At 44.8% G+C, this 15109-nt stretch overlaps 1 protein-coding gene across 1 annotated transcript in view; it reads left to right on the top strand.

Moving 5' to 3' along the window:
• The first annotated feature begins 254 nt into the window (after positions 1–254).
• LOC116971573 (uncharacterized protein DDB_G0271670-like) overlaps positions 255–15109 on the top strand; it is a 72267-nt gene continuing 57412 nt past the window's right edge. The window contains exon 1 of the mRNA XM_033018807.1: positions 255–375. Coding sequence (XP_032874698.1) covers positions 255–375 — 121 coding nt within the window. The remainder of the gene's footprint in view (positions 376–15109) is intronic.

Genomic DNA, 15109 nt, shown 5'->3' on the forward strand with positions numbered 1-15109 from the left:
GCATTCAGTTAAACATGGTGCACATGAACCTCCGTCTCATCTAGAGAAGGGCAGCTGGTGTCCCTGGGTGGAAGTGAGGGAGGAGGTATAGGGACAGGTGTTACATTACCTGTGGTTGCAGGGGGGAATCACCAGGGGAGGGGTTGGTTTAGGTGGGAAGTTGATGAATGAATCAAGGAGTGGTCTCGCGGAAAGCAGAAAGGGGTGCGGATGGGAAGATGTGATGGGGCGGGATCACCTTGCAGGTGACGGAAATGTCGGAAGATGATGTAGAGACAAGTTTGGGCAAAGGTGAGGATGAAGGGAATTCTATCCTTGTTCTGTCTGAGGGGGAGGGCAGTGAGCACAGAACTACAGGGCATAGAGGAGACGAAGGTGAGAGGTCCTTCTTTGACAGCATGTTGAAAAAATTTCCGCGAGTAAAGATTGGTCGGCATGGTTCTTTTGAACTTGTAGTGCAGTGGAGTGGGGTCGCTATGTAGTCACAGGCAGCCGAGGGCAGCCGTAGGCAATCTCCTTCGCTGACCGGGTATTTTAATTGGCTCATTGGAGTTTTCAGGACTAAGGAAAACCGAGCGGTAGGTAAAAATGCCCGCTAAAGTTTATTATAAGTTGTCTGGCTTCTTAAAAGTGTCTCTACTCCTTCTCCCCCCTTCTCTCCCCCCCCCCCCCCCCTCTCTCCGCGCTCTCTAAAGGATTTACCGTACACAGTGGCAGCCGTCTTTTACCTTCCTCTTCATCGCGGGTGTGAATTTCAGACAGAGCTACCCCGCTTTCCCTGGCCCCCGCCTTTGTGCTGTGTGTGCGTGTGCGTGTGCGTGTGCGTGTGTGTGTGCGTGTGTGTGTGTGTGTGTGTGTGTGTGTGTGTGTGTGTGTGTGTGTGTGTGTGTGTGTGTGTGTGTGTGTGTGCGGTCGGTCGATCCAGCTCGCGGTTACATCGCTGACGGTCGATCCGGCTCAAGGGTTTTCAGGCGAGTGCCCTCGAGCTTGAAGGTCGTAGACACTCATCTGAACTCACGGATTAGGTCACCGCAGTGGGACAGCCCTTTAACAAATGTACAACAGGCAGCACATTCAAAGTCAGGATCAAACCCAGGTTCAATGGAGCTGTGAGACAGCAGCACTACCCGCTGAGCATAAACAAAAATATCAAACGACATTACCATTGCAACCATTGCATGATATAATATTCAGTCTACCAGGTAGTTCACTCACCCCAAGAACGCAAAAGGATTAACCAAGTGGTTGTAAGGAATGTAATATCACTTGAAAGCACATGCATATTATGCCGTTGCTCAAAGTAGCAGAGGGTAGATGCAATTATCTGTGCCAAGATGTGTTTGATCAGCTCAGACAGCCTGCATCTAGGTACAAGGAATTCACCCACTATATTTGGCTAGAAAATAAGATGCTGCCTGACCAGCTGAGTATTCCCACAATTTTCTGTTTATTGGTCAGTTTTCCAGCTACCACATTAAATGGCAATGGCAGTAAATCTTCAACACTGAAAACCTCAACAATCCAAAACTCTGCTCCATATTTCCTGGCCAGTAAACATACAATCTGCACTTCATAAGCACCAAATAATTTTCCTGGAGGGCGCTCTTATTCCACTTAATAGTAAGATTAAACGAGAACTTACCAGTTCGAAGTTTGATCGTTATTTTATGAGGAGTATGTTGAGGGAATACGTGAAGAACCCTGCCAGGACGCATGCGTGTCATTCTTCAAAGCAGCGGTATGAAATCACAGATAACTGTAATGACTTAAACATAGTAGGATTAGAGAAGAAATACCAGTTGAGTATATGATCATGGGTGGGAGCGGAGGGCATGTATTCCCTCAACGTACTCCTCATAAAATAACGATCAAACTTCGAACTGGTAAGCTCTCGTTTAATCTTACTATTTTACTTCGGAGTCACGTGAGTGACTACGTGAAGATTTCAAAGCTCTGTGATTTCATGCCGTTGAAACGAGTCCATGCATCACATCTGCCTTAATGACTGTAGGAGGAATTGTGTCAACATATTTTAGACATGAATCCGACATTGAAATCCATGAATTGATTAACACAAATTATAGCCCCTATTTATGGGGTAATTAAATTACAGAACTTAAATTGTTTCTGCAAATGTTCCAGGTTTAATGACTGGTTTATGATAAAATAGTTGGAATGTTTTTCCCCTGACCATCCTGCTGCCTTGAGGATTTGGTCCATTGGTACATCCAACTGCATAGCTGCTGATGTAGCTGCAGCCCTGGTGGAATGAGATTTAAAAATATTAGTATCCATCCCAGCCTGTATTAGAACCTGTTTCAGCCATCTTGAGATGGTCTGGACCGTCACTCTTTTGTGTGGTTGCTTATGGCTGACTAAAAGTGCCTTCTCATTGCCTCTGATGATTTTCGTGTTCTCCATGTATAACGACAAATGTCTTACTATACAGAGACGATCATCTGTTGGGTAAGACCTAAATTCTATATTGAGGTCTGCTGATCCCTGTCTGTTCTGCTTTACTAATTCATAAATATGAAACGTAATATTTTCAGATGAAGAAGTCATGTTGTCCAGTCTTAATTTATGTAATGACTGTACCCTTTGTGCCGTGACCAATGCCATTAGCATGACTGTTTTTAATGTCAGTCTATGTAGGGACAGAGCTGTTGCTGGAGACCAATTCCTGAGCATCTTCAGGACAATACTCACATCCCATATTTGGGAGTACCTGATTCTTGGGGGATTGGTATTAAAAATTCCCCTCATAAGTTTTGTTACCAGTGGGTGAGTCCCAGCAGAGTGACGCTCTGTTCCTTGCCATAGATAAGTTGATAGGGCACTTCTGGCGCAGTTGATGGCACTATAACTGAGCCCCTCATCATAATGAAGGCCTGCCAGGTATTCCAGAACAGACGGGATGTTCATATCTCTGTAGGTGACGCTGTTTTTGTGACAATCTCCCACTTCCTGATATAGACCAGATACTGTTTTTTGGTGGACTGTCTGTGGGCCGCCGAAATCATGTTCACTGTTCGGTCCGTCAGTCCCAGCTGTAGTAGTGGTATTTTTAAACTCTACAAATTAATAAATTCAAATAGTTATGGCATGGGTGGCTATCCCTTGTTACGGGATGAACCAATAAGTCTGGTCTATTCGGGATGGTGATACATGGTTCTAATACCATGTTCAGTATCACTGGGAACCATGGTTGAGTAGGCCAATCGGGTACTACCAAAATACCAGACGCAGAGTCTTGCTGTATTTTCCTTAATACCCGACTGATGAGGCAGAAAGGAGGGAATGCATAAATAAACAATTCCCCCCCCCCCCCAATGCAGCGAAAATCCATCTGTCGCCGCTGCCCCAGGGTCTGGTTCCCACGAAACATAGTTTGATAACTGGTGATTAAGCCTGGATGCGAATAGATCGATATCTGGTGTTCCATATCGTGCTGTAATATCAGCAAATACTTTTTATTCAACATCCATTCGGTGTTTTCATTAAATTTGCGTGACCTGGTGTCTGCCACTAAATTTAGTTTACCTGGTAGGTAAGTAGCTGATATCCAAATATTTCTCTGGATATACCACTGCCAAATTGTATTAGCCAGATTGTCACATGATGTCGATTTGTTTCCACCCATGTGGTTGATATATGCTACCACGGTGGTATTGTCAATCTGTAGTCTAACATGCTGGTGATATGACCCAGTACAATATGACTTTAGGCCATAGAATGCACCCAACATTTCCAGGTAGTTTATGCCCAGTGTTAGTAATAATGATGCCTCCTGAGCAGTCCATCTACCTCCACAGCTGGAGATGGAATTGGTGGCACCCCAACCAAGTGCACTGGCATCAGTTTGTAGCACCATAGAAGGGATTGATTGGATTGGATTGGATTGGATTGGATTGAAACAAAGCCAAATGTTATCTATCCACCATTAGTTATATTATAGCTTTGATTGGTAGCTTCATTGGTCTGTCAAAATGACCAGCATTGATTTTGAGTGCTTGTATTTTTCTCTCTGTAAATGTTGGTAATGTAAAGGTCCAAATTGTGTGGCTGGAAAAGCAGCCACCATTTTGCCAATTACTTTTGCTACCAATCTGATGGACAGTTACTGATGTCAATGCAAGCCTCTATTAAGTCTATAGCCTTTCCCTTTGGCAAAGTCACCGACATGTGAACTGAGTCAATGGTGAACCCCAAATAGTCCATAGTAGTGGAAGGCGTTAATTTAGATTTAACTGGATGGTTAATAAACCCCAGTTTTTCAAATAACTGTTTTGTGGCTGTTACAGTTTGTTTGGCCAATTCCAAAGTTTTGCCCACAATAAGTATGTCATCTAGATATGCCATGACCATGTGTTTTCGTTTCCGTAGAAACGCTAGGGCTGGTTTCAAAATTTCAGTGAACAACCTGGGGGCTGATGTTAATCCATTTGGCAGCGCTCTATACTGCCAAAACTGTCCCATCCAGTTGAATTTTAAGTAACATCTGTGGTCACCTTGTATAGGCACTGAATAGTAAGCATTTTGTAATTGATACTAGCCATGAAGTAACCTTTGGAAATCAATTGTTTAGCAGTAACAAAGGGTTCCATATAAAATGAATATATTGTACAAATGTATTCAATTTGGTCAGATCTATGATGATGCGACAACCACGATCTTTTTTGTTTTTGGTAAAGATATTGGACACGAATTCTAGCGGTTCGTGTTGGGATTTTTCAATTACCCCTTTTGCGTAAGGCCGCTCCAGTTCAGCATGCGCTTCTGATTTTTCTTTACCGGAAAGTACGAACATTCGGTTCGGTATATGTTGAACTGGAGGGCTGTACTTGTGTATAATTCTATTGTATATCCCTGGATACTGCTTAAAATATAAGTATCGGTAGTTAACATACTCCATGCATCCAGAAAGGAGAGTAATCTCCCCCCAACCTCCATGCTCCCTGCAATTTGTAGGGAACCAGACCCACCTACCTCCATAGTTACCAGTGGCAGGTTTACTTCTTTTTGTAAATCCTTCGTTGATGTTGAGGCGTCGGTGTCTGGGTTTGTGGTTTGGTTGATGTTGGAGGTTTGCGTATCTTCCAAGGAGGCCGGTCTGGGCCATGGCCTAAGAAAGTCTCATGTTTGGTGTACCGGACCTTCGAGCTTTCACCAGTCGGTCTTGTTCTACTGGTGGGTGCGTAAGGGTGCTGTCTATGGCCGTGTGTTGCAAAGCAGTGCCAGTGCATCCTGTTGGTCCTGCGACATGTCCTTCTCATCCACTGTGCGGGTGAAAGCTGTTATCCCCGCTGTTTAGGAGTTTCCATATACAATTATTTACTACAGGAACATTCAGGGATACACAGTTACCCGGTGTCAGGTGTCCTCCAGGTTTTGGCCAGTCTGGTCTGGCTGTATGAAGTTGGACACCATGTCCAGTAGATTTTCACGTTCCTGCACCCCCTGCACACTTGATTTCTGTTCTGCAAACCCCTCTTCAGGATCAGCCCAGAACTGACCCCCAGTACTCCCCTCTGGCGAGGGAGAAGCACTGTGCAGCCCTACAAGAGGTGCTGCTATGGGCTTTACATAGAGCCCACAGTGACTCGACTCCATCTCCCGGAGCCTGTCACGTTGGAGCAAATGCTCCACACACCGCTCCATCCGGCTCCAGCGCTCATGGTCGCTGGCCGCCCGCGGCTGCTCAAAGTCGGACTCGTCTGAGTCCACGACTTTGATGGTTTTTTGTTTTGCCTTACCGCCCGGCCGCGGAGTGGATCTGGCCGGTGCGGAGGTGACATCGGGCACAGCTGATCCCATTATAGGTGATTCAAGTGCCGCTGGCCGCTGCTGGCCCACCAGCTTTGTTGCAGCCCTCGTTGGTTTCTCCGCCTGTAATCAGCATGGGAAAACACAAAAAGACCACAGAGTACTCTTACCTGCAGGTCCTGGTTTAAATTGTCGCTATGGGGGAACATCGTTCCACCCCGCATCCTGCCGTTTTCGACTTGTCAAAGTCGACGGCCCCATTCTGAATAGTCTCCCGCCCGGCCGTGGTGTTCTGGCCGGCGCGGGACAAAAAGTCGGCACAGCTGATCCCACTTACGGGGCTTGTGCCTTCTGCTGCTGCTGGCTCCCGCAACTTCGTGGTCCTCCCCAGCCAGCTTTACTCGCAGCACTTGTGGACACTATTTTGTCCAGCTTCCCCCCCTGTGTAAAAACAGCGCGGGGACAAAAACTACCGCAGAGTAAATCACTTACCTGCAGGTCGCGGTTTCAAACTTACCGCTGCGGGGGATCGCTCCACCCCGCCTGTCGTTTCGCAAGCGTGAAAGCGATATGACACGCATGCGTCCTGGCGGGGTTCTTCACGTAGTCACTCACGTGACTCCGAAGTAAAATTGCCTATCATTGCACAGAGAAAGGATTTGGTTCATTTTTAAATCACATCAGGTTGCAGTAAGTCTGAGACTTAGACTGTCACCTTCAAAAAGTTCCATCCATTGGAGTCTGTAATTAAATTAAACATTCCATTTTGCAGCAACAGATAGGAAGGTGCTCAGACTTTGTTTTCCCAGTTTATGGACTCACAGTCTAATTTATTGGAAAATCTGGCCACTGTGTCTGAGTGCAATAAACTTAGTTTTATAAATCAGGCTACTTTTGCCAAAATCAATGCAAATCAAGGCATTATCCAATGTACCTCCAGTGTCTGTGCACAGCTAAATTTGATCCGACATCTGTTATTTCAGTCTCATTACAAATGGTGAACAATTACAGAAAAAATAAACGAACTTTTTACATTGAAATTTAAGGGATTTTTTCCATTTAAGCTGTTAATTATTACCACAGCCGTGACATATTCTAAGTAGTGAAGATAAACTGATTGATCGTTGCTTAACTCACTCCCAATGCCACTGGGTTCTCATTTTCAAATCATTTCTAAGACCTCCTCCACCTGACCTCACACTTTGTCTTTGAATTCATTCACAGGGCAACCCTTTTGTCTTAGCAATATTACTTCAACTATAATTAGATGTGTGAGCTCTTCTTGGGTTGGATAAATGTACGCACATTGAGTATTTAATCCATCTGCTTTGTCTGTATGTCCGTCTGTGGTCCTAGATGACCCGGAGATGTGAGGTGCTGGACATGTCCATGCACCACCAGCAACCCGATACACAGGCCAGGTGTTAAAAGCAAGGAATTTATATAAAAATAGATCATATATTTATTTTTACTGCAAGGGTAAAAAGACCCTCATAGGAGTTATTTACAGGACCAAACAGTAGCCAAGAAGTACATCAGGAGACACAATCAGCATGTAAGAAAGGCAATGTTACAGTGGTCATGGGGGATTTCAATATGCAGGTAGACTGGGAATATCAGGTTGATACTGGACCCCAAGAGTGTCTACAAGATGATTTCTTAGAGCAGCTTGTAGTTGAGCTTCCCAGGGAAAAGGTAATATGGGATTTGGTCGAGACCCATCTTCAGACTGAGTCAGGGGAGATGGAGACACAGATAAGGAAGTGCAAAGTCAATGGGGATGAAATTCAATGAAAATTTAATGAGCGGGACAGTCAGACTGATCGGAGAACTAGGAAGGGGGAGCGATGGAGAGAGAGGAAAGCAAGGGTTACTTGGTTAGAGAGGTCAATATTCGTATCATTGGGGTGCAAGCTGCCCAAGTCAATGACATTGTCCATCACTTTGCTAATCATTGAGAGAGGATTAATTGTGCAATAATTAACCAGACTGGATTTATCCAGCCTTTTGTAAACGGTACATGCTTGGACAATTTTCTACTTAACTGTACCAGAACATCTGGTTTTGAAATGCAGCTGGTTCTGGAGTGCTTCATTCCTCCAGTCCAGCACCCGTGCTGTGGCGGAGGAGGAAGCCTCTGAAAGGATCATTCACATGGTACTTCTGGCAGAATCTGGTTGCAACATGGCCTTGATTTTAGTACTCATGTGCTGAGCCCTGCCATTGTTGAGGAAGGGGATAACATTGGAACCTGTTCCTCCAGTTAGCTGCTTAATTATGCATCGATATTCAGTTAGATGTGGTACAAGTGCAAGGCTTTGATCTGATCCATCCCTGCCACATGTTTTTTGCTCTCTCGCAGGCAAGTATTTCTATTTCTTCAATAAGCCATCCAGCTATATTTTTTTACAGCCAGATTCTGCACGATGAATAATTCACAGGAAGATGAATCAAAAGTGGGTTTGTAGGACCAAACGTAAAAGGCGCAATGCCTCATTCCATGGGTACCCTATTGGCATCAATACTGTAACAATACAAAACAAATTATGCAGCTTCATAAAACAATTTTATTTAAAAGTTAATTGTCATTGAATAATACATTTGGGAATGAAATGTCCGAACATCCAGCAGCAAGCACAAAGGTAGTAAGGCAAAAATGTTAAAGGTAAAATGTGGAGTAATGCATCTTGGTAGTAGGAATAAAGGCATAGACTATTTTCTAAATGGGGAGAGAATTCAGAATTCCTTGTCCATTGTCCCTTGTCCTGGAATGCAATTAGAATAATTTCTGTGGGATGTGGCACACTGAACCAACATGCATTATTTCATACATCCAACCCAGTTGCTATATCATATTGTTGAGAAAAGTCATTGAAGTTCCATGTTTCTTTCGGATCTAGTGTTTGATAGATTTCATATGTAATACATACCTATGCGTAAAATGTCTTGGGAATCCAGAGGTAGGAAAAAGAGGGATTTAAAAATGTTACATCTGAAAATTTACAGAGTCATAAGGTTATAAGGCCATAAGTGATTGGAGAAGAATTAGGCCATCCGGCCCACCAAGTCTACTCCGCCATTCAATCATGGCTGATCTATCTCTCCCTCTCAACCCTGCCTTCTCCCCATAACCTCTGACACCTGTACTAATCAAAAATCTATCTCTGTCTTAAGTTAAAAGGTATAAGTGCACAAACTTACTATAAATTATCCCATCTCTAAAATGGTTTATTATGTGTGGATGCAGCATTTTAAACCTTTTGATTGCCTCCACAGCCTTCTGTGGCAAAGAATTCCACAGATTCACCACCATCTGACTAAAGAAATTCCTCCTCATCCCCTTCCCAAAGGAACTTCCTTTAACTCTGAGGCTATGTAGAGAGTATGGTGCAAAGATATCCAGGATTCATGGCTCAGAACCCAAAAGCTCATTCTTCCAGCATGGACTGAAATTGTTTCACTAATTGTGAATTGTGAACAATCTCTGCAAATTATTTTTGAAATTTTAAAATGATAGGTAAAAGAGCACTTTGGTTTTTGCAGCATGAATACAATGTGGAATGGCCTCTATGTAAATTTGATAGCAACAATGCTTTTTAGAAATGGGAAGTGTGCCCAAGGCCTTGGCTCGTGCAGCACACTTTCTAAATCACATTGTCAGCAGCTTGATGCAAGCAATAGAGTACATTAGCATTATGGCAAAGTGTCAGGCCGTTCCTACTAATGGTAAAGGGCCTTTCCCACTTTGCGATTTTTTCGGGGATTGCGAACGTCAGTGACTGATGGCCGTAGTCCCCTAAAAACCATCAAGTTGTACGACCGCATCACCGTCACGTCAAGCTACGCCACTCCTCTTCACCCGCCTTCACAACACAAGAAGGTTACACTGAAGTATAATAATCACATTGGAAATTAACTTATCTACAATAAATCTAAGGACCAATAACTATTTAAGAAATAAATTGTTTATTTAATGTCTGTTTAAAAATAACATCATATTGTAAAACAACAATTCGTTTAACAAGAAAGGTTTAACCTCAACAAAAGTAACTGTATATATTTAATGGCATATTTCAAAGAACATCATACTTAAGCAAAAATGTTATTGAACAACAATAGTCAGATCTGACAATAACATCACAATTTACATCAACTCCAATGAACTTCAACAAGACAAAATGATCTTTATTTTTTCACCACATTAGAAAGAACATCATTTCAGATGTTCTTAATAATATACATTTGTGTACTTTTGTACTTTTCATTCTTTATGGGCACTTTGCCCCTGGCTATCTAAAAAGCTTTGAAAGTCGGCGCTTTATATACCCGCGTCACTGGGCGTCACCCGCAGGACAGCCTACGTCAGCGTGTGACAGGGCGCACGACATGATAAGATAACCAGATGTCGCCTGAAGATTTTGAACATTCCAAAATCCACGGGCGACAGGGAGACACCACGCATCACCCCGCATCACGCCCCGACCACGCCCCGACCACGCCACGACAACCTTTTTTCAGGCTGTCGCCGAAAATGTCGCCCAAGTGGGACAGGCCCTTAAAGCGGCCTTTTCACGGGGCGACTTGACGCAAGAGTTAACCGGAGTTTAACATCGTGGGAACCTCGTGCGATAACAGTGCGGCATTCGTGGACCACCGTGGACCACCGTAGCGCTAACGGCAGGTCATCGTGTAACTTGGTCACTCGGGAGAAAATTCAAGAAAGTTTGAATTTCTCCAAGATTGACTTGTACACTTGTGGTTGAGTATTGCAACATTATATGAACGTAGTGGCCAGTGCGATATCCGTAATAACTCTTGCGGGTACCGTGGGAACTCCTGCGAACGGTGAACCCGGAAGCTGGACAGAGGGAACAGAAGGTGAGTAAAAATGATCTTATGTGGGATTGAATTTTAAAAATAAATAAAAATAAAGATTTGCATCCGCATATGGACATCAACTTATTCATGAGTTATGTTAATGAGATTCAAGAAAATAACTATAATCTTTAAAAGGGACTTTAAAAGGGACTTTACTGAAAGGTTACGCATTTTTATGGTCCGTGAGAAATTTTTCACATGTACTTCTTTGAGAGATACAGGTCGGAGTCCTCGGGTCCAGGGGTCCGGAACGCTACCAATCAATGTTGTACAGAGACCTGTGTAAGGAGTGAACTGCACATGCTGGTTTAAACCGAAGACAGACACAAAAAGCTGGAGTAACTCAGCGAGTCAAGCAGCATCTCTGGAGAAAAAAAGCTGATGTTTCGGGACGAGACACATCTTCAGACTCAATTCCGATTAGGCTGTCTGAAGAAGGGTTCCGGTGTTGGGGGAGTCCAGAACCAGGGTCCCAGTTTTACAGTCTACCGTGGGAACTCTTTAACTCAGTAAAGTAAAGTAGCCTTTATTGTCATATCAGCGCACAGGCAGCAGTTGACTGTTGCTCTATTCAGTTTCCCAGGGGGTCGGGACGGGACTGGAGTTGGGAGAGAAAGGTGGGGGAGTCGAGGGAGAGGAGGGGGAGACAGATGGGGGTGTCTTCATTTACTGACGGCGGGTGTCTGTCACTGAAACAGGCAGGTGAGATTTCGCATCCACCTTGTGTGTGCCTCTCTCTCTCTCTCTCCCTCCCTCTTACACAGGCTGAGAGACTCTGCCTCTGTGAGTGTACGTCTCTTTCTCCCCCTCTCCCACACACAGTAAGACCGAGGTACTGTGCTCAGTCCATCTGTGTCTCCCACATACACAGTAAAATATATCTCCAAATGAGCCAATTCAACCAAGGGAGGATATATATAGTGTGTGAAAAAAAAAGTTACATCATTTGTGTCACGTGTAGTTCACGATGTTCATTCAAGATTTAACGGGAAAGCTCGGGAAACGGACAAGTCACTCGCACAAATAGCAGAAATGCCGAGTACCGTGTGAACTCTTTATCTACCCCCCGTTATATCGTGCGAGACTCGTGCTGGACCACGACCTCTTCACTCTGGTGACATCTTGCGTCAACTCGCCCCGTGAAAAGGCCGCTTAAGGCTGCTTTATCACATATTACGGTATCTGACTTTCAGTACATGAGCACTAAAAGCACTTTCTCACGGGGCGACTTGACGCAAGAGTTAACCAGAGCTGAACATCGTGGGAACCCCGTGCGATAACCGTACGGCATTCGTGGACCACCGTGGACCACCGTGGCACTAACGGCAGGTACTCGTGTAACTTGGTGACTCGGGAGAAAATTAAAGCAAGTTTGAATTTCTCCAAGAGTGACTTGTACACTTGTGGTTGAAGATTGCAACATTATATGCACGTAGTGGCCAGTGCGATATCCGTGTTAACTCTTGCGTGTACCGTGGGAACTCCTGCGAACGGTGAACCCGGAAGCTGGACAGAGGGGACAGAGGTGAGTAATCTGGAATGAACATGCTGTTAGGCTGGGATCATTCTCTGCGAGATGATCTTAGTGCGGGAGACAAGTGTAGGAGAGGTGTACTGACTGTGTGGGCAGAACTTTGGAAGTGATTGCCCACCATTCTCAAAAGCCGCTGTGTCTCCCTGTCGCTCCAACTCCAGAGGAATCCGCTCCCCGATGGTCTGCTACGGCGACAAGTGGCAAGCGACAAGGGATCTCCGTGCTTGCAGTCGGTGTCCTGTTGGTCCTAACGTCTCCGGCCACCCCCTGGACTGGAGCTGAGACTGTGAACTGTACCGCCCTTGCCCCCTCCCTCTGCAACTACAAACAACCCCACAGTTCCCAGTCTCAGCTCCTGTACAGGGGGGTGGCCGGAGACGTCACAGCCCGAGCTGCGCCCCCTCATCCGCAACCCCAAGAACAAGACGTACCTTGCACACCATCAGCTTCTGTCCCTACGGGGAGCATGTTCCTCTGGAGTTGGAACGGGGCTGCGCTGCTGCTGGCTGTGGGTCTCTGGGATCTCAGTGCTTGCAGTGGGCCTGGGGGTCGGTGTCCCGTTGGTCCTGACGTCTCCGGTGACTGGCACTGACCTGCTGGCATCGCCGACGTGAAGACAGTGCAAAGCCCCCGCGCCGGTGCAATGGGCGGGGAGCTGAAGAGGGGAGGGAAGGGGTCACACACATGGCCGGGAAGCAGAGGGGTGTAGGTGGGGTGAAACTGAAGGGAGCGACAATCTGCTGCTGCCTGCCCGCTGAGAAAAAGTTCCCACGCAAGACTCACGATACACTGTATATCGTGACCGTGGGAACTTTTTAACTCAGCGGGCAGGCAGCAGCAGATTGTCAATTATTAACCCTCTCGCGCAATTACCTTCTCTTTTATGAATGGGGATTCACAATGTTCATTCAAGATTTAACGGGAAAGCTCGGGAGATGGACAAGTCACTCGCACAAATAACAGAAATGCCGAGTACCCGTGGGAACTCTTTATCTACCCCCCGTTATATCGTGTGATATCGTGCTAGACCACGACCACTTCACTCTGGTTACATCTTGCGTCAAGTCGCCCCGTGAGAAAGCGCTTTAATATTACTGCATCCATTATGTCTGCATCTAACACAGTCTGTATTTGGATCATGAAAATACAACCAGTCTATTCTTTTCACACCTTACATGTTCGTTGTACCTTTCCATATCTTGTTTCCCTCTCCCTTTGCATTCAATCTGAAGAAGGGTCTCAACCCGAAATGTCACCCATTCCTTCTCTCCAGAGACGCTGCCTGTCCCGCTGAGTTACTCTGAAATTTTGTGTCTATCTTCAGTGTATACCAGCATCAGCAGTTCCTTCCCATACAATGAAATTAATAGGAAAGGCTGACATTTCGGGTTGAGACTCTTCTTCAGACCAGCATCTGCAGTTCCTTTCTACACTATAAAATGAATAGACTGCTGACTGCTTATTCAATATGAAGTGCACAAACTTACTATAAACCATCCCATCTCTAAAATGGTTTATTATATGTATGGATGCAGCATTTTAAACCTTTTGTAAGGTTGAATTCACACTCTCAGTTTAATTCAAATTATTTTAATCATTCCAAATAAACTGCACCTTAAACAGATTAACATATGTTTCAAATCATTTTAAGCCCACCTCCAATACGTGCAAATGTTATCAGTGGCAGGATCACATCTTTAGCCTGTGACGGCTGAGATAACAGTCCATTAGCTTCAGTCGCCTGCCACACTTCATCAGTTCTGTTAAATTGACCCCTGAACTCCAGTCCCGTTAATTAGATGTGAGATTTACCCTCACGACAGCCTCAATCCCAGAATCATTCTGTGGTGGAATTCCCCACAGGGGTGCAATCAGGCCACTTACACCACTGCAGCCCAAATTACTTCCACTCACCCGCTCATTTTACCTATTGTTATTTACACTCAAGTTTCCTGACAATCACACAATATAAAAATGCACAGCACTCACTAAAAATCAATGTTAACCCAGCTCGCCGGGGTGGGGGGGGGGTTTGTTTTGAACTCACAACGTGTAGCCCTTCTCAAGGATGAACTTTAATATTCTAATCCATTTGATGATTATCTATACACATTTGGCATGCTTGTTTAACTTGTCATCACGGGAGTCAACCCATCTATAATGGGACTTGCATCTGATGACAAAAAGGTGATTCAAGAAACTGAAAACAGCTTTCAATGAGGACAGACCTCAAAGCTAAGAAAAATGACATTGATTCCTACTGACTGTGAAAGTCTGACAATGTGACACCCATTTTGATCAAATATAATTGCAGGAGATTGATGAGGGCTTTCAGCTGGGTGAGGGACACACTGGGGCCCACATGCACAACAGTTCAAGGTTTCTCTGTTTGCACCGAGCATTTATTCGCACTCTGTTTACTCATGTAACATAGAAACATAGAAACATAGAAAATAGGTGTAGGAGTAGGCCATTCGGCCCTTCGTGACAGCACCGCCATTCAATATGATCATGGCTGATCATCCAAAATCAGTACCCCGCCCCTGATTTCTCCCCATATCCCTTGATTCCGTTAGCCCTAAGAGCTATATCTAACTCTCTCTTGAAAACATCCAGTGAATTGGCCTCCACTGCCTTTTGTGGCGGAGAATTGCACAGATTCACAACTCTCTGGGTGAAAAAGTTTTTATTTATTATCCTTCTAAATTCCAGTGAATATAAGCCCAGTCGATCCATTTTTTCATCATATGTCAGTCCCACCATCCCGGGAATTAACCTGGTGAACCTACACTGCACTGTTTCGATAGCAAGAATGACCTTCCTCAAATTAGGAGACCAAAACAGCACACAATACTCTAGGTGTTGTCTCACCAAGGCCCTGTACAACTGCAATAGGACCTCCTTGCTCCTATGCTCAAATCCTTTCGCTAT

Source organism: Amblyraja radiata, chromosome 3 (assembly GCF_010909765.2).
Source record: "Amblyraja radiata isolate CabotCenter1 chromosome 3, sAmbRad1.1.pri, whole genome shotgun sequence".
Classification (NCBI taxonomy): domain Eukaryota; kingdom Metazoa; phylum Chordata; class Chondrichthyes; order Rajiformes; family Rajidae; genus Amblyraja; species Amblyraja radiata.